A 24,419-nucleotide genomic window follows, 5' to 3' on the forward strand; every position below is an offset into this window, starting at 1 on the left:
AAATGCGCGAACATGTATCTTACATAAAATACATGTTCTGCTTAACATTTAATGTAACAAATAATGTATTTCTTTTTTGAAAAATGTATTATGATTTTTAAAATATGAAACATCACCATTATTCATTATAGCTATGCCTTATAATTTTTAATAGTCGTTTTTCTTGAAGATTCCTCGTAATGAAGCATTTTGGAGAGTTAAAATGTTGCCCAAACTAAAATATTTTTATGAACATTACCTTTTACCGGAAGTTGATCCACTTTATCCAAAAGGAATACCACTTAGAGACAAAGCAGAAGAATCAAACATATTATTATAGTACAATATAATCATTAGGTTTGTTCTAGCACGATATTTGCAATGGTTTGAAACTAGTTTAGTGTATATCCCAGTTGCGCGTGATTAGCCTGAAACCTCGTTGCAAACGGTTCCATTATGTAATGTCTCACACATTCACCCATAGGGAGTATTATTCGTGTATGGTTTCTGTAATGGTAGCGCATTACGTTCTGTTGATGAATACCGACGTGGTTTTCCAAATCGAAGAATTCCTAATCGAAAAGTTTTTCAGACAGTTTTTGCAAACGCTCAGGAAACAGGAATGTTTCCAAGCATAAGAATTAATTCTGAACGAGAGGCGGATATGGCTGAAGAGAACCCGAGTGTTAGTACGAGGCGGATTACAAAAGAACTTCGATTAGTATCACATGTAGACGTTTGGAAGACACTTAGGAAAAAGAGGTGATTTTGGCTTAGGGGTTCAATTTTGTGAATGGATCCCACAAAATCGAGACCTACATAATTACATTTTATTTAGCGATGAAGCTTATTTTACCCGCAATGGAATTAATAACCGACACAATGAACATCGGTAGTCAGATGAAAATCCTCATGCCACGTTTGAACAAAACGGCCAACAATCTTACAAATAAACTTCAGAACCGATTATTTCTGAAACGGTCGAGAATCGGATTAGAACATATGAGTTAATTTATCTTATTTTGACCTTCTGAACATGTTCCCAAAATATTTCCTTTTCCTCCCGAAACACCCTGTATGTACATAATGTAAGACTTTATAACATAAAAAGTAGTTAATAAACCTAACAAGAAGTAAGACCAGTTGACTTGCGTCCCTGGTAATCGAGATTCGATATATCAGGGAGAAGGGAACGGTGGAGTGGGTAATTATGGCAGCCAGTGTTGCTACTTTCAGCGAAAACTGCACCGGCCACGAAACTACTGTCGCGCTTCGAAACCGATTTTGTCACGTGGTGGACCGCACTCTTAATGAAAATTTTGTTTTATATAGATTAGATTTTCTAAAATAAACACGTTGGGAAGTGTTAGAATATTTAACTCTATGAATGTTTGCCTACAATCATCTCTATAATCTAGGCCACCAACAATTCGTATCGCCCTTCGCTGAAGAGCAAAAACCCTGCGCCACTGCACTGCGCTATGTCCCCATGCAAGGATAACATAGAACATGACAAAGTGAAACAAGGCAAAGTATGCAGTCCTCAATACTTCCTCCGACACCGTTCCCAACAAATTACGCAAGGAGAATAAACTTCCATTCGGCTTTTTAGTCAAACCCTCAACATGTGCCTCCCACTTGAGTCCACTATCCATCCGGACCCCCAAGAATGATGCAGTACCAATTGGCAAAGCACAGTCTTCAGCTTCCCTCAGGGTGAAGAGAAGATATCCAGTCTTGGATTCATTTAGGATGAGGCTATTTTTATCAAACTAGTTTTTAGCTCTCGACTGTGCATCCCGCACTCCACTCTCCAAATACTCCACTTGGGGTATGGTGACAAATAGGACATACTGTTCTTTTACCTTTATGTAGGGAAGATTGTTGATATATAAATCAAGTATAGTAAGGGACCTGTGACAGATCCTTGTGGTACCCCAAGGTCTATAGTTCATATGCTCGATGACACACCACCAATCATGACCCTTTGGGTACGACCCTCTAGGTATGAGCTCATCAAGTTAGTACTGTTTTGAGTAAAGTTATAAATATGGAGTTTTCTGATAAGCAGATCGTGGGATACACAGTCGAACGCCTTACTAAGGTTACCGGAAATGGTCCCAATATGATCTTTGTTTTCAAAACCATCCATAATGATTGATACCAAATTTAAGACAGCCTGACCAGTGTTTCGGCCCTGTATCCAGAGAAACATTTGTAAATCTGTGTGAAGAATTTTAAACTAGGCCTTATTATTGTCTTGAATTATGGCCTTATATTGTTTTCTTGATAAGCAGAGAATAATTTCCTGAAATGTAACTTTTTCAGTATCGTTGAAAATCATTTTTCAGGAGTTTTAAGATGATGCATCACTTGTCTCTCCTTTCTATTTAAGATTTTAGGGGTGTATCTTACTCTGTCTAAGGGGTGGCAGATAAGTGTGAGATAATATTCTTGTTTTTGGCCCTCCTTCGTTTTATAGAAACTGTTTTCACCGGTTTTTTATTCATTTTTTCGTTCCCAATATAGAGCCATTTCAAGTTTTTAAATAGTCACCCTGTATGTTAAAACTACTTTTAAAGTATACCGCAAGAAAGATTTTCCATATTTTAAGTGATTTGCGAACAAATTATATAAAATAATCGTTCGTCATATAACGTATACCGAAAATAGATCAACCGTAAAATCATAATTTTGCTAAATGCCATTTCAACTTAACACTACATATAGGAAGAAAATAAAATCATTTTAAAACAAACCTCAAGTACATTTATGTACCACCGTGCCGAAAAAAAACTGGGACATTAAAATTTACGTAGGGAATTGTCTCCTGATCTATTATAGTAAATCGCATTCCTTCGGTATGGTATGCATATTTACGCATTATGAATTTTTGGAGTCTTAATATTTACATATTTAAATAATAATATTGATACAAAACATTTTTATTATTTTTCGATATTTATTTTTATTGGGAACACATTTTATAAATAATCCAAAACTAACTAATATCTTTTTTGATAAAATGAAATAAAAAATTATTAATACTTAGTAAGTGCACCATCGTTATCAATTACAGCTTGCAAACGTCGTGGCATACTTAAAATTAGGTTTCTGGTATATTGTTCAGTTATTTGGTCCCATGCGTCATAATCTTTAGGCGTAATTCATTCTGATTTCTAGGCCTAAAGTTATCTTTATACATATATTTTGCCATTTTACCCCAAACGTTTCCATTTGGGTTGATATCAGGGCTTTTCGAGGGCCACGGTAAAACTTGAATTCGTCTTTCGTCTAGATAGTTTTGAACTATACGGGCCGTATGTATAGGAGCCTTACCATGTTGGAAGATAAAATCTTGCCCATAGACTACACCAACCGATGGCATTATAACATTGTTCAGGATACTGCAATATCCTACTAAGGCACTAAGCCTTCCCTGCACTATTTGACAAACGCCTGGTCCTCTAAAACTAATCCAGGCCCAAACGTTTATACTAAAACGTCCACTTTGATTAGTCTATGTGTATATCTTTCATCATATCTGGTATTAGAAGGCCTGTAAACGCGGATTTTGCCATTATTGCACGAAAGGTTTTTTCATCCGAAAATATGACCGTTTCCCATATGTTGTTTTGGTGTGCATATTGATGGGCAAATTCTAATCTTTTTTGTTTGTTTGCTTCAGCCAAAAATATTTTATTTGTTGCACAACAACTTTTAATTTCCGAATTTCTTATCCCACTACGAGCTGTATTAGCAGAACCAGGAAAATGTGTGTCTTCTTTCGCCTTTATTGCTGTTTCAAACAGATTGTTTCTTAAAAGGCCAACTAACTCTCTATCTTGAATGTCGTTTTGGTCGACCAGAACCTGGATTTCTTACAATAGCTCCATATCCTGCAATTTTTGCCTTAGCTAACGGTATTTTTACTAATGCCCAATTCTTCTGCGATTCTTCTTATAGGAACTCCATCCATCAGACGAGTGTATAATATCGCTTTTTGTTGAGGAGATAATGCAGGCATTTTGAAAGAACGATTTTGTTGACGCGGCTGTCACAAAATTAAATTAACTTTGACAACATCAAAATATAATATTCTAATAGACCAAGAGATTTAGAAAATTTTGCTGTCCAAATTTTTTTTCTGCACGATAGTACATATTTTATACTGTTACACCCAAAAAGCTAAGTTTAAAATTCAATAATGTTATATATCATCAAAGCAGTCTTATATTTATTTCATTTATGCCCTTTAAAAGATTTTTAAAGCATTAAAAATATGAAATTGATATTTTATTTCCAAAACAAATACAGGCTTCAATACATTCTCGCAGGTTTTATTAATGAAAACAGTAAATAACGCCCCTAAAGCTATATTCAGAGAAAAATAAATAGAAAAAATTGGTGAACGGCGAATTCTGAAAGCATATTTTTTGAACTCTACAGACCTTATTGTTTGTGTTTAAAGAGACAATATTTTTGATATATTTTTATTATATTTCGGTTAAAAAGATGCAGAGTGATAGCGCACTAAAACCACTAACTCTAAAACAATAAAAAAACATTATCTCCTGCACTTTATCATAATAAAAAGTGTAATAGAACTAAAAATACAAAATATGACTTACTTTTCCATAAACTGTTTCATTTATAAAATCTTGCTCAGTTTTGCTATCCCTAGTTCCTAGAGATTTTTGCTTTCTTCTTGTGCCTCGAGTTCTAAAGTATGGATCTTTCGAATTAATGGGACTGGTCCTATTCCTGATCATCAGATACTCTTTGGGATTCTTTGTTAGACTACCAGATGGCTTTAATTCTTTTTGTAGGTTTTCCCATGCTATCAAAGTGGCTGATATTTCTGTACCTCTGGTCGAAAATCCCTGACAAAATTAAATTGAATGAAAAGGAAGCCATGCACCAATGTTATTGTATAGAAATACCGAATAAAGCCGGCGAGTCATTTTTTTTAATAACGTGAGAAATACATAAAGGTTAATTGAAAATAAACTTACCAACTGGGGATCTTGAAATTTTGGTAGTCTCATGTCATTTACAAAAAATGGCAAAATTACACATATCACTGTAAAACCAGTAATCAACAATAAAACGAGTTGCGGGTATTTTACTAAAACTGTTATATACCATGATGGAATCTGCATTTTAAGATTTTTTCTTGCTTGATTGGACGTATTTCTATGATACGGTTTTTTAAGTTTTCATATTCTATTTAGTTTATCCTAAAAAGAAAAAAAGTTATTGAGTATAAACATTGCCAATAGTTATTCTTGTGAATTAGTTACCAAAATTGTAAATGAAGTTCGATTTTTTATGGGAAGTGTTAAAGGAAACTATTAATTCATCTTCAAGTATCGAAGTCATAGTTTTCTCGCGTTAAGATTAGAAAAGCACATCGCAGGAATATAAAAAACCCAGATATTCCAGTAAAGGGCCACTTACGTACAGGAAATGAAACAATTAAAATATAATAAAATAATAAATATATAAAGAAAAAGTTTGTATATTGGTCATAATTATAAATAGCTTAACTTGATCTTAGTCTAACATAAGATCATTGATCAAGATTCATGTTATCATTTTTTTTTGATGAAACAACCTATGTTTTAATTTTTCTAAGTTTATACATAATATAAGTGTTTTACACCAATACTGTGTCATCTGCAAAGGTGAAATATCAACTATGAGAATCTGATCTAAGTTGTCCCTTATAAACCCAATATAGAGCCCTATCGAACTCCAATACATAACTGTTTCTATTACAAAGATGGGATTTGACTAAACTATAAATGTTTATCCTAAATCCCATTTTCAGTAACTGACCTAATAAAATTTCAATATTCTAAACATGAAATAACTTTATTTTACTAACAGTCCATAAACCATGTAGCCTGCATAGAGTGGGTGAGGGGGGTTGCCGAAGAGCCACGGTGAGCTATGTATGGAGGGTGTCAAGACCACACACACCACGTAACCTTAGGCTAAGGCCTGTGTTAGGTAGTTTTATTTTTTTTTTCTGGAGGATGAAAATTGTTCCCTCGGAGCCAATACAGTTTTATGTGGTTTTATTTGTATATATTTTTATTGCAGTTTAAAAATGTAACTATGAAGCGATAATAGATGATTTACATAAATGGCTAATCGCATGATTCATTCCAAGCTCGGATTAAAAGATAATTGTCTAAATTTTTTCAATAAAGAATTTTTTACACAGCATTTATCATAATAAGGAGAGTAGAGCCACGCGTGGAGGCGGATCCTTGGTGGTGATCTCCAAGTCCACTAAATCGGAGACAGTTGGTCTTGGAATCAAACACAATTTGTTACCATCTATAGATGTTGCAGGTTGTAAGATTACTATTAACTATTTTGTACTACTACTATCTACTTGTTGTCTACATCCCACCTTCCACTTGTGACAGCGACTTTGAGATTTTCTGTGAGTTAATAACCTCCTTAGATCTACTTGTTTCCAATCGACTTATTGTTTTTGAAAACTTTAATGTCACAATATTTCAAGTAAATCAAGCTTTAAATAATAAAAATAAAGTATTAAATAACTTTTCTGAAATTCTTGAACTCATGTACAAACGTGTTCCGAACATAAATGGCAGGTTTCTTGATTTGGTCTTTGCAAATGTTACCATTGAAGTCAGCAAGAATGGTTCCACTACTGAATGAGGACTTGCATCATCCTGCCTTTCTGTGCTGCTCCACCTGACTTTTCAAATATTACAATACTGAAAAACAATCTGCCTCATTTAACTTTATGAAGACCAACTTTCCACCTATATATAATTTAATACTGGATGCTAACTAGTCAACGGTTTTATGTTGTAATAATGTTGATGCATGTTGTAGTGAATTTTATCAAATCCTTAACAACATCTTTGCTGCATCAACTCCTTTGAAGCATCAGCGACGTAGGCGGTTTCCAGTGTGGTTGTCCAAAAACATAATTAACAATATTTTAAAAAAGGAGAAAGCATATCGGGATTTTAAATGTTATCGTATTGGCTATTACCGCAAATTTAACTTTTAAAACAATAAAATATCAAGCTCGGGAGTCCCTCAAAATCTATGTCATTAGAACAGAGGAAGCAATCTCTGAGAACCCTCCCTCTTTTTGGTCCTTTATTAGGGCAAGGAGGGGCCAGTCTTTGATGCCAGCAACAGTTTACAATTCATTTGGAAGGAGTTTTGAGGGTACTGCTAATCTTGCTTCAGCATTTGCATATTGTATTTAGACTGCATATAAATATTCTAACCGAGCAAATGCAACCTATTCTTACTCTTGTTCTTCAGAACAAGATAAAAACCATCCAGTTGCCCTTTATTTGGAAAACTGCCAAAGTACTTCCGTTACACAAGCAAGATGACCTTCAAAATATTGAAAATAATCATCCCATATCCATTCTATGTAACTTGTCCAAAATCTTTGAGATTATTATTTATAATTCCATATTTCCTGAAGTTCAATCGAAACTATCGATAGATCAACATGGTTTTCTTTACCAAAAGCTCCTGTATAACCTATCTTTGTACATTATCCCAATTTCTCTCCTCTGCCCTTGATCAAAAAAGCCAAGTTGATGTAATATACAGGGTGACCACGGTAACTTTGGCAAAAATTGTAGGGTAGGTAGGGGCTCCATAGGCAAGTATTTTGAGCATAGAAACCCATGTCCGGAAAAACCCCCATTCGGAGATGGGGCTGTTTTAAAATTGGACCCTTTGCGGCAGGTGGGTAGGCAACCCAACGTACACGAAAAGTTTTTTTTTACTTTTTCTGAATACCATGTATTTTTTTTGTCAATGACAACGATAAATTTTTGACGGAAACTTCAACCTGACTGACAGGAAAAAAACATCTGTTTCTTGCACGTTTGTATGAGAAAAAGTAGACGATGAACGGCTAACTTTCCGCGAGCTTGCTGATGTGCATCTAGTTTATGGAGCTACAGGCAGCAATGCATTGGCGGCTCAGCGCTTGTACGCTCAGCGATTTCCACAGCGTGACCAGGTACACCGCAGCGTGTTTGTAAATGTCGACCGCACACTACGGGAAACGGGATCATTTCAAGTAAGTCTTGTTCTTTAAAAGTATTTTTTTATTGCCAAAGTATAAATTTATTGTAAGTCGTTTATACGGGACTGTTAACTAGGTACAGCAGGAGCGAGGACGACTGCGTCTAGCACGTGATGGACTTGAAGATGCTGTAATGGCACGTATTGCCGACAATCCCCAAAAGAGCATTCGTCAGGTCGCTTCCGAAGTGGGTTGCAGCCACGGGACGGTATGGAATATCTTTCACGACAACAACTTACACCCATTTAAATTGAAGAAAGTTCAACATCTCTTTCCTAACGATCCCCCTCGGCGCCTTCACTACTGCCAGTGGTTAAACCAAAACATTAGGGAAAATCCTGATTTCCTGCGGTATGTTTGTTCCACCGACGAAAAGGGCTTTTCTAGAGAAGGTATGATCAACGCCCACAACAACCACTTCTGGTCGGAAGAGAACCCGCATGCCATGCATGTCCGAGGATATCAAAAGAAGTTTTTTGTTAATGTTTGGGCTGGCATTGTCGGCGACCACTTGCTTGGTCCATACGTTCTACCCGCCCGCTTGAATGCAGAAAATTATTTGATATTTCTCCAAGGCCAGTTACAGGAATATTTTGAAGATTTGCCCCTACAGATTATTAATAACATGTAGTGACAGCACGATGGTTGTCCTGCGCACTGGCCAAGGCCGATCCGGGACTATTTAGATGAAATTTTCCCCAATCGTTGGATAGGACGTGGGGCTCCCATAGCGTGGCCACCGAGGTCTCCTGATCTTACGCCACCAGATTTCTTTCTGTGGGGCACCATGGAACAAATGGTGTATCAAACACCACTGGATTCGGAGGAGGACTTAATTGCAATTGCGCGAATCGTAATGGCCGCAGAGTTCATTCGAGAGCAGCAGGGTGTTTTCGCTCGAACTTCATGGCACCAACGGATCGATAAATGCATCCAGGAGAACGGGCAGCACTTCGAGCATCTGTTGTAGTGCCCCTGTCCATCACTTTGTTTTTGTTTTATTTTCTTCGTTTTATTTTAATCCTGTTAATTTAAGACTACTTTTACTTTAATAATTTTAGTTTTATGAGTTATCTCCGGTATTTTTTGTGGAGAGCTTTATTGCAATTATTACATCTTTTTGTTTTTAAACTAAAGCGTTTAATTTGTGGCTCGTGTACGATAGGTTGCCAGGATTGCCTTATTGCTTTCCCATCTGGCGCAAAAATTTCAATTTTAAAACAACCGCTCAATTCACAATATTTGATCCGACTAGTGCGGTCTGTGCGGATATAAATCGTGATTAGTTCCTTAACCGCCAAATAGGCGATTTCAAAGTCAACCTGACATTTGACAAACTATACATGGTATTCAGAAAAAGTAAAAAAAAAACTTTTCATGTACGTTGGGTTGCCTACCCACCTGCCGCAAAGGGTCCAATTTTAAAACAGCCCCATCTCCTTCAGCAAAGCCTTTGACCATATAGATCAGTACATGTTACTGGAGAAGTTGAGGAAACTGTGATGCCTACCTCTAGAGGACCACAGAGGTTCAATCTAGGTCCACTACTATTCAACCTATATGTCAATGACCTGATTTCAAGTATCTCTTGTTGCAAATTAGCCTATGCTGACGATCTGAAAATCTTCTGGCGTGTCACGAACGAACTGGATTTCTTATTGCTGCAAAGCAATAAGCAATCTGGTTAAGAATTTGTTTGATCGCAATCATGTAAATCTAACGTTTCTAAATGTTGTGTTATGTCTTATAGAATCAAAACCCCAATAATATTTAACTATACCATTGCCAATTTCACTTATGCAGAACGAAATTGTTTAAGGACCTAAGAATTATTTTTCAGGATAGGCTTACATTCGTCCCTCATATTGATTATATAGTGTTTGCTTCATTAATACCATTGAGGTTTATTATTCGGAACTGCAGGCTTTTTAACAATTCATTTTCTTTGATAATGCTCTATTTCTTTTTGGTTCGATCCAAGCTTGAATATGGGTCTCTGGTTTCGTATGCATGTTATGAATGCCATATTAACTCCCTTGAATACCTCCAAAGACGTATAATCACAATCATCTGTTATTCCGGTTCAACTTAGAAGCTCTTGTTTGGAGGAGAGAGACTTAATCTGTGGCATTCTTGTGGAAATTCCTCAATGGTCACATAGTTTCTCCAGCTCTTTCTTCTTGTCACATTTCTTTGCAGATGCCGCGCAACAAATGTTTTGCTCTTGATCGTGCCAGAACTAACATTAAATATCAAGATCCTATTTTCATAATGTGCAAAAACTTCAACAAATTTGCTTCTACCTGTGATATCTTTCAATGGTCTCTGAGGCACCTAGTTTCACAGGTGATCATGAGGATTGTTACACAGTGAGTTGGGCAATCGCTGGAGGGTGGGTTGACTTTATCTCCTTCTGTTTTGTATGTACTTTTTCTTAAAAATATTACTCAGAATTTTATTTTACTTTGTATTACATTTTATAATTAATTTCAACTCTGGCTCTGTTTAATAATTTAATCCAGAGTTTAATTTTTGTATGTTAGTTTTTAGTGCTTTATGTGTTATATTTTACCATTGATAATTTTGATTTTCCTGTAATTATGCTCTGGCCTATTGGAAAAATAAAGATAAAAAAATAAATAGGGCTCTTTATATGGTGCGGGGAAGTCCAAAACTAACAGCAATTAACTAATCCACAAGATAAAAAATCACTGAAATGCAATCAGGTACTAAAGTACATTAAATACCTACAAGTCAACAGTTGAAGTGCAACCATCCTACATTTCCTTAATGATGGACCAACTAATTTTACAAAAGTGATATTAATAAAGTACTAGATGTAAACTTTTCTGACATCGCTCTTGGACCTCACTTAATATTGGAGAACGTTTGTGGTAAAAAGTAGTTTAAAAAGCCCTTAGTGACAAGGCACCATATAGTAAGATTAAATTGAAGATGGCATAATTATCTCTGATACTTGATTTTGACCCATTGCTATTGTATCTCAGCTGGATGTAGTCTAATTTAGAAAAGTTTTATGCCAAGTAATTTTCTGTTGATATTCATTTTAAGGTTTTATATACTATTTATAATTTATCCTGTAATAATAAATAAATAGTTTATTCATTTTGATACAAAGCATCATAAAGCTTTAAAAGTATAATTAACACATTTACAAGCGTTAAAACCTTAAGGAACTTGCAAGAATAAAACACCTATACAAAGAAACATACGGTAGATATTGTTCATTTGACTAAAATACATTTTTGGCTAAATAGTTAATAGTTTTGGTTTAAACTTAATAACAGTGATACAATTACAGAAATCCGGATAGATTATTTTCAAATTTTTTCTCAAGATTTCTTATATTTCAAAGTACATCAAGACCATAGAGTCCTTTATTGATTTCAATGGAGACTCTGAGTGCAGAACATAATTTTCTCTATCATGAAAAACTAGTAAGCAATATGATTTATATTTATAAAGCATTTTTTTATTTCCCTTGAATTGCTAAGTATCAACAAAGACTAAACAAAAAAAAAGTAATTTTCAGTGACGAAAGAAACTTTCAATTATTTGGAAGAGATTCTACAGGATATGTAAGAAAACCTTCTGGTCAAAGACTTGATCCAAAATATTTTACTTACTAAAAAGATCATTCTATAATGTGGAAAAGTATAATTGTTAATTTTAAGGCTTTTGAGTCAACTGACCAGAATCTCTTTCAGCCACCTCTGGGATCTAAAAATTCCACCTAATAAGTATAAAATTTCTGTCTGCAGAGACCATGGTAAAGAGATTCTATTCTATGTAGAATGAGGGATAATCCATGTTAGATTCTATTCCCAACTTGAACTGCCCTACAATTCTTACTGCACTTTTCGCAAATGATAGATGTTTGTATGCTTTTAATTCCCTTTCGAGAAAATATTACATTGATTACAAATGTTGACTTATTCGAGGCCATACTTTCAAAATCAGACTTCTTCAAGTAATCTTACATTGCCATCTATCTCCATCTTAGAAACTTTATTTTATGTAAAAAAAATTAAAATATGTATGTTACTGTGATACCCATTCCCATAATACAAATAATAAATAATTTTTTTTTAATAATTAAATGTTCCGTATTTTATATTGTATGACTTGTAAAAAATTAACTATTGTAAAAACATTAGTACACTGTGTTCCATTTTGGAGGAGATTGCAGGGTAACTCTGTAATTTTTTAAGATAAAGTTTTGCGGTTTTCGCGACCCTGTATCACTTCTTTCTAAAACTTTTAAAGCCACAGTCAGAAATATTCCAACTACTCATGTTCCTGAAATACAGGGCGAAAATGAAAATGTTTGCTTTTGGAGATGTTATTATTTCTCAGGCCCCGTATAAGATAGATAGATAGATATTTTTATGTATAAGTCAGTGGCGTATTGAAAAAAATTTTTAGAGCACTGTTTTTCAGATTGAGCACAAACTTGCTATTTTTTAAATAGGAAACCCTGTATATTTTAAGGTCAAATTTTTGCAATTTTTGTTCTGAATACATTGATGTATCACAACCTAATCTTTAATAAATTTTAGCTTAAAAAATTAGAAAAATCAATATTTATGTTTGTTTTTGAATAGTAGGCCATGAATTATTTCACACATGCATTTAATTATAACTTTTTTTAAATGCCATGTGATTTAAACCTATTTATTTAATAATATTTTAAACACAAAATATTACTCTTTAAATTAAACTTAAAAATATTGAAAAAAATATATCCGTACAGATTTAACATTAAAAACTGTAATTACAACATTGACATTTTGTCTTATACATAAAGCACATAGTTTCAATTCGCTTTAAGGCATTTAAAATTATAAAGGGTTGCCTTTGTGAGTTTCTGAATGTTTCTTGTTTTTTTATCTATTTATTACCATACAAAGAAGTCTAAAATACTTAAATCCGGTGATCTCGGAGGCCATCTGATTGGCCTGTATGTGCCAATGCAGCGTCTCCCAAAATGAGCACTTAAATATTCTGTAACTATAAGCGGCTACTCCATCTTGCTGGAAATATATCTGATGTCGCTGTGCCAAAAGTATGTCCTCCAGCACCTCTAGCATATTATTTTGTAATATATTTAGGTTTCGTTGGGCAGTTAAGCTACCCTCAAAAATTGTATATATAATTTTAGTGCCCAATACAAAACATGAAACACTAAAACCAATATCTTGTATTTTGCGTATTAAATATGCCGCTGCTCCTTATATAACAAAATTTACATGTTTAAATACTATATATGCAGTGCTGCTTCGAGTTTTTTGTTAGAAAGGTTTAAACATTTTATAATATAATACTTAAAAAAAAAATTGAATTATTCAGCCATCATTATTGATTTGTATTGACTCTGTGACTTAGTATCCATAAATGCAATAAACAAATCGTTTTTTATGCACGTTCAAGTTTTATGCATGTGTGAAAAAATGTATGGCCTACTATTAAAAAAACAAACATACACTACCGCTCAAAAGTATTTGGCCACCATGTATTCTTTTTAATATTTTAAATTAGATACAAAAATCTTATCTTTATACCTATATTTAGATTATATCTCTTTTGTAAATTGCATATATGCTTAAACAGCATACCTATCAACTATGGTTCGTTGAAAAACACTAAGTATTTAAAAATAGTCTTGCAAATAACAAACAATGTAGTGAAAATATGCACTTCTTCTAAAAAACTAATCTGTTTACAGCTCGTTTTCGATGAAATTTGAAACATTTAAAGGTGTTTAGTCTTCAAGAATTGATTTTGTGTAACATTGGTAAATAATTTCGCTTGCTTATTGTCACCGTTTCTTTGCTGGTTTTTCAACATTCTTTAAAATGGCTAAAACAAGAGAGTTATCGGTAGAAACAAAAGGTATTATCATTGGACTACATAAGGCTGGAAAGACTAACCGTCAAATTTCGACAGATTTGGTAATTCCAAGGCGGACTGTCGATTATAATGTTAGGAAATTCACCAGAGAAGGCAATAGACGCCTTACCGCCCCTGAAATCACAGCAAAAATCAACAAGGAGCGTAAAAAAGCGGTCAGTGTTTCGACAGTAAAACGGCGACTTTATAATGCTGGTCTTAAAGGACGTTTAGCTGAATCAAAACCGCTACTGAAGGATGTTAATAAGAAGAAAAGACTTGAGTGGGCCCAATCACACAAAGAATGGACCATTGATGACTGGAAGAAAGTTCTCTGTAGTGACTAGTCGAAATTCGAGGTTTTTGGAACGAAGAGACGACTTTTTGTTCGCCGTTATGCCAATGAAAGGGTCGCTGAGACCGGTGGTGGTTCGGTGATGGTCTAAGGTTATTTCGGAAGATCTGCAGTGAGCGATCTAGTTAGAATAGAGGGAATTCTTCGAAAAGAGGGTTACAAAACAATTTTAAGTGACAATGTACTTCCTTCTGGTACTCGAATAATTGGGGAAAACTTCAACTTTCAACATGACAATGACCCCAAGCACACGTCGAAATTGTGCAAGCAATATTTAGGTCAATTACAAAGGCAACATCTTCGGAAAGTTATGGTATGGCCCCCACATTCACCGGACCTCAATCCTATCGAATTACTGTGGGATGAACTGGATAGACAAGTGCGAAAATCATGCCCTACATCAAAAGAAGACCTTTGGAGGATCATCCGAGAAGAGTGGCACAAGATACTTCAGGAAACTTTGGACAAATTAATTAGAAGACTACCGAAACTCTGTGAAGCTGTTATTAAAAATCGAGGCGGATATGTAGATGAATCCAAAATTTGATTTTCTTAAATTTAATTAATTGAAAAATGTATTGTTTATATTCATTTTGTTATAAATAAACCGTTTCATAAGAATAACTGATGGGTTTATTATTTTTAGTTATAACTTTAAAACATCGTCATAGTCATATATGGGCAAATACTTTTGAGCGGTAGTGTAAATATGGATTTTTCTGATTTTTGAAGCTAAAATTTACTAAAGATTAGGTTGTCATACATCAATGTATTAAAAAAAAAATGCAAAAATTTGACGTTAGAATATATAGGGTGTTCCATTTAAAAAATACCAAGTTTGGCCCAATCTCTAAAACAGTGCTCTAAAAAAAATGTTTAAATTGCCACTAACATTTATGTCAAAATATCTATTATAAGCGCAGTTTTAATTTTTTTCTATTTTATACAGGGCCTGAAAAATAATAACATCTCGAAAAGTGAACATTTTCGTTTTCGCCCTGTAAAGTAGTTAGAATATTTTTGCTTGTGGCTTAAAGAGTTTTAGAAAAAAGTGATACAGGGTCGCGAAAACCGCAAAGCTATATTTTAAAAAATTACAGAGAAACATGCAATCTCATCCAAAATGAGACACCGTGTACAATACATTATCACAATAAAAATTAATTTGAATTAATTTAAATGAAAACTTAGGAATGCAGTCTCACAGCTATGTCCTATGTCCTGGACAGGAGCATAGCTGTGAGACTGCATTGGCTGAGGTAACAGACATAATTGTTCAAACTTTGGATAAAAACAAAGCATCAGTTCTCGTAATGTTAGATTATTCCAAAGCCTTCAACACATTAAATCATGGGATGCTACTTGCCATTTTAAAATATATTGGGTTGTCTGATCTGCGTCCATTTTTACAAAAAGTTCAAGAGTGACGCCGTTTATTCGATTAACACACAATCTTGCTCGGCGAATCCACGACTCTTTACAAGCTTTGATAATAAAATCCTGGTGTACAAGAATTAAATCACAAGAATTTTTAATGCGCTCTTGAAGTTCCTTCGGAGTACTTATTCCTCCATCATGGGACACCAACTCTTTCAAATAGCTTCATAGAAAAAATCTTAAGGCGTTTAATTTGGACAGCGAGGAGGCCAAGAAATAGGTCCATTGCGCCCTATCCATTTATTTGTATATAAACTTTCTCGGTATGTCGAGGTGGAAAAAAAGTGATGTCCATTAAACATGCTACTTAGCACGCCAGCAAAAATATTTAATGAAAATCTATGTTGAAAATTAGATATGTTTACACCATGCGGATTTTCTCCTGCCCAAATATGATTGTTGTGAACTCCATCTCGTGTAAATGTGTCCTCGTCTGTACATAAATAATATTCGTAACATCTTCATTTCCGCCGAACTGTTCTAAAAGCCACTGGCAAAATACAACTGTTCTAGGATGATCTTCAGGTTGTAATGCTTTGATGCGTATGCGTACCTGTTGATATACTTTTCTAATCGTATTGTCTTCCACAGTTTACTATAAGAAACTTGAGCTGCTACGGCTCTACTACTCATTATTGGATCGTCTTCGACCATTTCTAAAATGTCTTCGATTTGCAAAATTTTAAATGTAAATACATTGAGCAGCTCTTCCAGCATAGCGTCCTCGTTGTCCTTTGTGTCACATAACTGCCCTGTGTCACAAGTCTAATAACTAAATTTACAAATATACGTGAGGCTCGATAATTTCTGAAAGGAACCCTTTCCACATACAACCTGCACGCTGCAGCTGCATTTTATTAGCACTCTCCATAGGTATATTATGTCCACTAGTTCATTGTTTTTGTAATCATGGGCCAATTTTCCGCACAAAATAATTAGACAAATAAGATACGCACTATTAAAAGACTGATACAACTGATCAAAACCAAGATTCGTACTAAAAACTATACAATAACACAAATTTTCATAAGCGGTAAGAGTAGTAAACAAAAAATGGTAAGAATTTAAAAAGCATCCACCCAAAATATAAAAAAAATAGTTTATTAACAATTTAATTTTTTCAAATTTTTAATGTTCATCACTTTTTTTCCACCTCGACATACCGAGAAAGTTTATATACAAATAAATGGATAGGGCGCAATGGACCTATTTCTTGGCCTCCTCGCTGTCCAAATTAAACGCCTTAAGATTTTTTCTATGAAGCTATTTGAAAGAGTTGGTGTCCCATGATGGAGGAATAAGTACTCCGAAGGAACTTCAAGAGCGCATTAAAAATTCTTGTGATTTAATTCTTGTACACCAGGATTTTATTATCAAAGCTACTGCTATCACTGCTACGACAAATAGATCTGTTTCGACTCTAAATTTAGTACTTTTATGTAAAAACTAAAAGAAATTTTATAAATTATTCTTTCTTCAGTGTGATGCACAGATATAGTGTGATGCATTTTACAAAACTTGACGTAACTTATTATAATTTTATGATTACAATGTACATTGTAATCATAAAATTATAATAAGTTATGTGTACATGGATAGTCTCGACAAGTCATATGTGAGGAAATTGCACGTATGCATTTTTTTTCATCAGCTAATAGGTCGAGTCTTTTGTTTTTCATTTGACTTTTACTTAATGACAAATCTTGGAATTGGAGTGTTAAGAAACTAGAATTCTATAGTAATTTTTTTTTTGTTAGTGCAAAGTACCACTGTGATTCGGAGTAATTACAAGAAAAGCAGTTAATCACCCATAACAATACAAATATCAAAAACAATAGGAGGTAAATTCTTTAGGTTCTAGCAGTTCGAGACTCCGCTGATTTACATATATTCACTGTAGTCCACGCAATTTAGAATTCACAATGCCCAAATTCGTAGACTTGTGAATGAAAAGTGTTGTCCAATTGAGTCCATTGCTATAATACCAATACCCAAAACAATGAGCTACTGGATAAGAATCAGAACTTCTAGGGATTCTACTGATCAAGTTTTGAGTGGCTGCATCGATGAAGGAGATTATTCTCAGAGATTGCTAGGAAAGATTATACATAATGAAATTAGTAGCCATGCTTATGCAAGGGAGTGTCATCCAAGTAAATATAAGTAGCAACAAAGACTTCCTACTCAAAATACTCACAAACGTCAAAGCCGCTATTCAATTCTAAACTATTTGGTACCCCCAGCACAAAACAAGAAAACCAAGAACTCAGAGAATGTTCCGGCCACGAGAATACCTTGTAAAATCAAAGGAGGTGGTGTACTAATAACTGTAAAAAAATATTCTGAGCTACAAACAGTAAATAATAATTTTTATAACAATAATATAGATATTGTATGTTGCATCTTTTAAATCTATTCATCTATTTAGATTATATATCACACCAACATGTTTTTTGCAGTCATAAGAAAATGTTATCAACTGCCTTTAAAATCTATCCTATTAAAGAGATAGGATTCCATTTTTTTATCATTGGGGACCTAAATCTAACGCATTTAAAATGATACTATGTCGTTAGACTAAGTGATAATTTTGTCCAACAATTAATTAATATCTTAAGGTTTTATGAAGCAAAGCAATTACATTGTGTAATTAATCACAATGATCGTAGTCTAGATGTTTATATTACTAACTATCATGTAACTCAAAACGGTTTTAACTTCGTACAAGAAGACAAATATCACTCAAAATTTCTATACCGCACCATCAAACCAGAATTAGAGATATATAATAAATAGAGATTATAACTCCAACCCGTTTTTTATAACTTGTGGAACTGATTGGACATTTCTACAGATATGTACACTGACATAAATGAAGCAGTAAATAAATTCCTTGAAGGATATCTTTTGTATTTTTGAAATGCACACACCTATGTCTAAAAAAATATCTAATATATTTTAATGGTTCAATTATAAATAAATTAAAAGTAAAAGACAAACTAAGAAAATATATTATAAATCAAGAATTGTAATTTAAAAAAGTACAAATTGAATTAAAAAGTAAGATCTAAGGCAGAAATTTACTAATATAACTTTTCTTAATACAATTCGACAAAAGAAAGGATTATACTCAAAATCATTTTGCATATATATTAATAATAAAAAAGCTTCTTGGTGTAGCCTAATAAAATGTATCTAAATAGTGTAGAATATAAGAGTAGAGATTTGAAATGTTTTTTGCAAATTATTCAGAGTCTATTCAAAAAATTTAAGTGATACTTCAAACATAGTATCCAATCCACAGCAGACAAAACATACATATTAGTAAAAATCACCTAAATAGCTAAAAACAATCCAAAACAAGTACCCAATGTAATTAGAAATCAATACAAATAAAAATTTTAAATTATCTACATGAACAATAAATGTTGCAATAGTACAAATCATTTAAACAAGTTGTAAGTAGGTGGGTCTCAAAATGTTTTCTAGATTTTTTTTACAGCTTGTAAGGTTGAGTCAAAAAAATGTATCTGATCAGCCGAAGTATTAGCCTTAGAAATCAAACGTGAAAATGTAACAAAGAAACTTTCTCTTCCTCTATTTCCAGAGGGTATCTTCAACTTAACTAGGGCCAACAATTACAGCCAGTCAATGATGGCTTTGATAACCTGATGCCAGAAACACATAAAAACCAAGGCTCTCCTTGCTTCCAAAGTATGTAAATTCAGACTTGATTTAAACCCACTCATATTCATATTCTGTTCTTTGATACCAGGACCTAAAAGCCACAACATACAACATGATAGACATAATGAAACAAAGGAGACTATACAACTGAACAGAATAAAGAAATCAATGTAAATATTGAAAAATTTACCAAAGATCTTGTCCATTTGTAGTTTTAGGAAAGCAAATCCACAGTAAGAGATTTAATGTAAATAACCCAAAATATTTCAGATGTTGTAAATCAATGTCGTCGGGTGGATGTGATTTATACAGATTTTAAAAAAGCATTCAATAAGGTTTCATTTACAAAATTGTGTGAAACGTTGTATCAAGAGTATGGGCTACATATTAACTTAGTTAATTTTTTAAAAACATATTTCTGGGATCCTCGATATAGTGTAAGTTTGAGGGGTTTTAAATATTTTGCCTTTAAACATACATCTGAAATACCTCATGACTCTAATCTAGGACCACTGTTGTTTCTACTCTTGGTAAATATTACACTAACAACAGTTATAAAAAATGCTCCCTTCTTGCTGTATGCGGATGACCTAAAAATTTACTATAAAATAAAAAGCAATGAGAATTGCCTTATTTTACAAAAAAAAAGAATGTAGAAAATATTGTTAAAAGGTCTGAGGATAACCGGCTTTATTTTAATATTAGCAAATGTTTTGTTCTTACTTATACTAGAAAGCTAACTCCAATAACTTATCCCTACTATATGCAGAATATTATATTGTCATGTGTCTCATAAATTAAAGATTTGGGAGTCATATTTGATGCTGCTAAATTGACATTTAATGCCCATATAGAAGATGTAGCAAATAGTGGTTTTAAGATATACAGTTTTATTGTGAGAATATTTAGTGAGAAAGATTTATTATATGGATTGATTCATTGATTAAATATAAGGGAACACTTTTATTATATTAGGCAACTTTCTTTTTCATTTGTAAGAAGCATCTTAGATAAGGAAATGTCTTTTATGGCATGTCTGGTATCCTTATTATGAATGATAAAGAAATCACCTTGAAAGAGTCTGGTTTGAAGAAAATGGTACAATACACATATTTTAAAGAAACATTCCTTTTTGACTATTTCATCTCCTCGTCTTTTCTCTGTAGCAGATAAAATATGGATACCTTATAGAAACAATTTCTTCCCTAGTATATTTATATAAAACTATAAATGAATCTTCAAATGACTGCATTATCATCCAAATTACCTTTTATATAACACCAGAAATTTGGTTTGGACTTTTTATGTTCCGGATGTGGCTAAGAACCATCAACTAGGGTCACCCATTCATGATATTTGTAGATTATATAATCAAATCCAAAATAATGGTTATATCTTTAGTGATGATTATAAGAACCTTTTGCAAAGCTATATACAATAAGACCCTAATCTAATTTAAAAATACTGTTTTCCTTTTTGGTTAATATTCAGATGTGTTTGTAGTTAGTAATATGATTTCTATATATTTATATTTATATTATTTATAACAGAACAAGTGTATTACATCAAATAAATAAATAAATATGTAAAGTGAACTCTGTATTTTTGTTCATTTTTAATAAATTTGAAAATGTGATAAATACTTGCTAATATTTACTATTTAGGTTTACATGCCTGTGATGTATTTGTTCTAATAAATAAATAAATAAATCAAAGGAAAGAAAGAAAGAAAGAAAAAAATGTGCTATATTACGTAAGAATAATCTTGTGTACAAGCATCCTACAAGCTAAAAAAACAAAACAAAAATACAATTTCAAAAATTGACAAAACAATTAACAAAATTAAGCACAAGAAGACAAAACTTTTTGAACATACTTAAATTAAAGATAACTAAATAAAACAATCAATTACTAAATAAAGGTAAACTTGTTGACAAAACTAGAGAAGAAAAAAGGAAAAAAAAACTTTCCAACATGTCCAAGGTTAAAACCTATCATTAAAAAAGTCATCCTGGTTATAATATGCCTTAGCCAATAAAAGCGTCTTTAATTTTTTTTAAATTTCTTAACATCCGATATATGTCTAACACATAGAGGAACATGATTGTAAATTTTTTTACTTATGTAAATTAATGAGTTTTTGGTAAGAAGGTAAGAGAGTTAGGATTTTTTCAGAAATGAAGAGGGGTTTGCAAGAATCTCTTAACTTAGCAGAACACAGGTATCTAACTGCTTTTTTTTGAATAACAAAGACAATGTTAAGTAGCCCCTTATTGGTTAAACCCCAAAAAGGCAAGCCATACCGAATATGAGATTCAATAAGTGAAAAGTACACTGAACGTGCAACCACCCCTCCCAGCTCTTGTTTTGCCATTCTTACTGCAAAACATCCAGAAGATAATTTCCCAGCTAAATGTAAAATATGATCTTCAAACCACCGAAGGCGACCATTAATGGTAATTCCTAGGAACTTGCAGCACTCTTTATTCTGCAAGAGGGAATTTTCGTCAAACATCAGACCCTGAACATCGCACATAAACCCCATAATAGACGTCTTTCTTACATTAAACACGAGCCTGTTGGAAGCACACCACCCTGATAAAATTTGAAGGTCTTCAAGGATATAAGTTTTAATATAATCAGAATTTTTATGGCTCCATAGTATGGTGGTATCATCAGCAAACTGAACCACCTTGCCCTGCTGTTTCAATGAACTCAAGTCATCCACATACAGTAAAAATAACAGTGGTCCCAACACTGAACCCTGGGGAACGCCGCATTTTAGGGATCTAGAAGCAGACAAACGCCCAGACACTGTAACCTTCTGAGTACGATTTGATAGATAGGACTCAAGCCATCGCAACGCTACGCCCCTAAAACCATATTTATCGAGCTTAGATAACAGTATTCCATGATCCACATGGTCAAATGCTTTGGATAGATCACAAAACACTGCCGCCGATAACTCTCCAGAATTCAAGGACACATAGACGCTCTCCAAAAAGCTAAAAACAGCATCATGAGTCCCTTTACTGGCTTGAAATCCAAACTGATTTGCAAAATTCTGCTTTTTGCAAGTTTTTCAACTATCTTAGAGAGGGTAGACAAAATAGAAATGGGACAGAAATTACAAGGCTGATCCAAATCTCCACCCTTATGAAGAGGGATAACCACTGCCTCTTTTAAACATGAAGGAAAAATGCCAATATGTAAAGAATTGTTTATGGCAGAAACTAAAGCATTTAAGGCTGAATCAGGCAAAAAGAGTAACAACCTCGAAGATATCCCATCAGCTCCAGATGATTTATGGTTTTTTAGGCATTTGATTTCATTTTTTACTTCGGTAAGATCGACAGGATGAAAGAAAAATGAATGCTCAACCGACACTTGTTGAAGATAGTGTAAGGGATCAATGTTACTATGAATGCCCTTGAGCAAGATATTAGGTATATCACAATAATAGTCTTTTAAAATGTCAGGTCTTAACTCCGGTTCAGATATTTTTCTATGGCAATGTCTAAAATCATTAATAATCGACCAACACTCTCTTTGCCTATTTGATCCCTATAATAATTAGATTTTGCTGCTTTAATTGTCTTTCTGTACAGACTACGGTATTTCTAATGATATACAAGGATATTTTCATTTGTGGTATATTTGCACAATTTAGTCAAAAAACTGAGGTTTTTAGCTGAAATTCTAAGGCCTCTTGTAACCCATGGTTTTCGTTTCTTAGTTTTAAGCCTCATTTTAGGAAAGCACTGATTGATCTTATCACACAGAAGGGGTAACTAAAATTGTTTCGGTCATCCTCCACTAAATTTATTTGAAAAATCATCTATCCTACATGTTTCGGATCCATCATCAGGGATAATGAGGGATTTCGTCACAACATATAACAAGCTATCATGCTACAGACAAGGTCAAAAGTTAAAATCACCAACAATAAATAAAAGGGCATTTGAAATTTTAGAAATAAACAGAGCTACACAAAATAATAATACTACATGTGTCAATGATCAAATTAATCATTCATCTACACATTTTTTCAATTCATTAAATTTTAATGACAATTTATAACATATTAGAGTCAAAAAAGTTTTTTTGACTCAAATATGAGAGAGGAACAATTTTAGTTACCCTTTGACTTATTAACTCCACTGCAAGTATGGACTACTTCTTCAATTACAAATAAATAAAAGTTTACCACAATTTAATTTAACATTTTTACCAAAATTTGAACAGAAATAATTTACCCATATTAAAATGAAATAAAGGTTTTCAATATCAATTACCTACTTACATTTTAAACCAACTAAAGCAATGTAAAATTTTAAATTTACTCACAACAGAAATAAAAAATGATAACATAAATCCACAGGTTACCACCATTCCAGAGTTTCAATCATTGGATCAGCCCTTTTTTCCATTTTCAGTTTCCATATTCGATTGCCATTCTGAAAACTGTATGCTACAGCCTACAGTCAAACCACCCTTAATTCCCTACAGTTCAGTCAAGTAGAGGAAAAAAAAACAAAAACCGCAAATAGGGAATTATTGTTTTATTCTATTGATATTTTCACGGTCACGAGGGTCACGGTCGAAAACCAAGAAATAAGGAGTAGGGAATTTCAAGCACCTGTTTTGACAGGCTAAGACAAAACTTAACGGCAAGGAAGGCGGAGTCTTGACTCTATCTGAATAAGGTCACAATCAGGTAAAAGGTTGACGATCACTGCTGAGCTAACGGGTGGAATGCATAAAATGTAGTAGATGCTAATGCTTTAAGTAGGTACTACATTTTTGAAGTCCTAACTACACTAACAAAGCATTTACTCTCCTCCATAGTATATGCTACAATCGACGAAATCTGTGACATATGAAGGGCGTGAGGATTATCTGAAGATCGATTTGTTGCCGAAATGATCTACTTCTTAATTAACC

General features: G+C 33.4%; 1 protein-coding gene across 8 annotated transcripts in view; it reads right to left on the reverse strand.

Annotated features, from left to right (window-relative positions):
• Positions 1–24,069, reverse strand: part of LOC126748987 (protein dispatched) — a 94,837-nt gene extending 70,768 nt beyond the window's left edge. For 6 of the 8 annotated variants that reach the window (XR_007664852.1, XR_007664851.1, XM_050458559.1 and 3 more), the window contains exons 1-3: positions 23,823–24,069; positions 4,995–5,219; positions 4,611–4,862 (exon numbers count right to left, since the gene is read on the reverse strand). Coding sequence is in view for 6 of the 8 variants with exons in the window: in XM_050458559.1 (XP_050314516.1) it covers positions 4,611–4,862; positions 4,995–5,141 (399 nt within the window). In the remaining 2 variants the exon portion in view is untranslated. Of the gene's footprint in view, positions 1–4,610; positions 4,863–4,994; positions 5,220–5,282; positions 5,435–23,822 lie in introns of all 8 variants that reach the window. The other 2 variants (XM_050458558.1, XM_050458557.1) reach the window with 2 other exon arrangements.
• Between the last annotated feature and the right edge of the window lie 350 nt (positions 24,070–24,419).

Source organism: Anthonomus grandis, chromosome 22 (assembly GCF_022605725.1).
Source record: "Anthonomus grandis grandis chromosome 22, icAntGran1.3, whole genome shotgun sequence".
Lineage (NCBI taxonomy): Eukaryota > Metazoa > Arthropoda > Insecta > Coleoptera > Curculionidae > Anthonomus > Anthonomus grandis.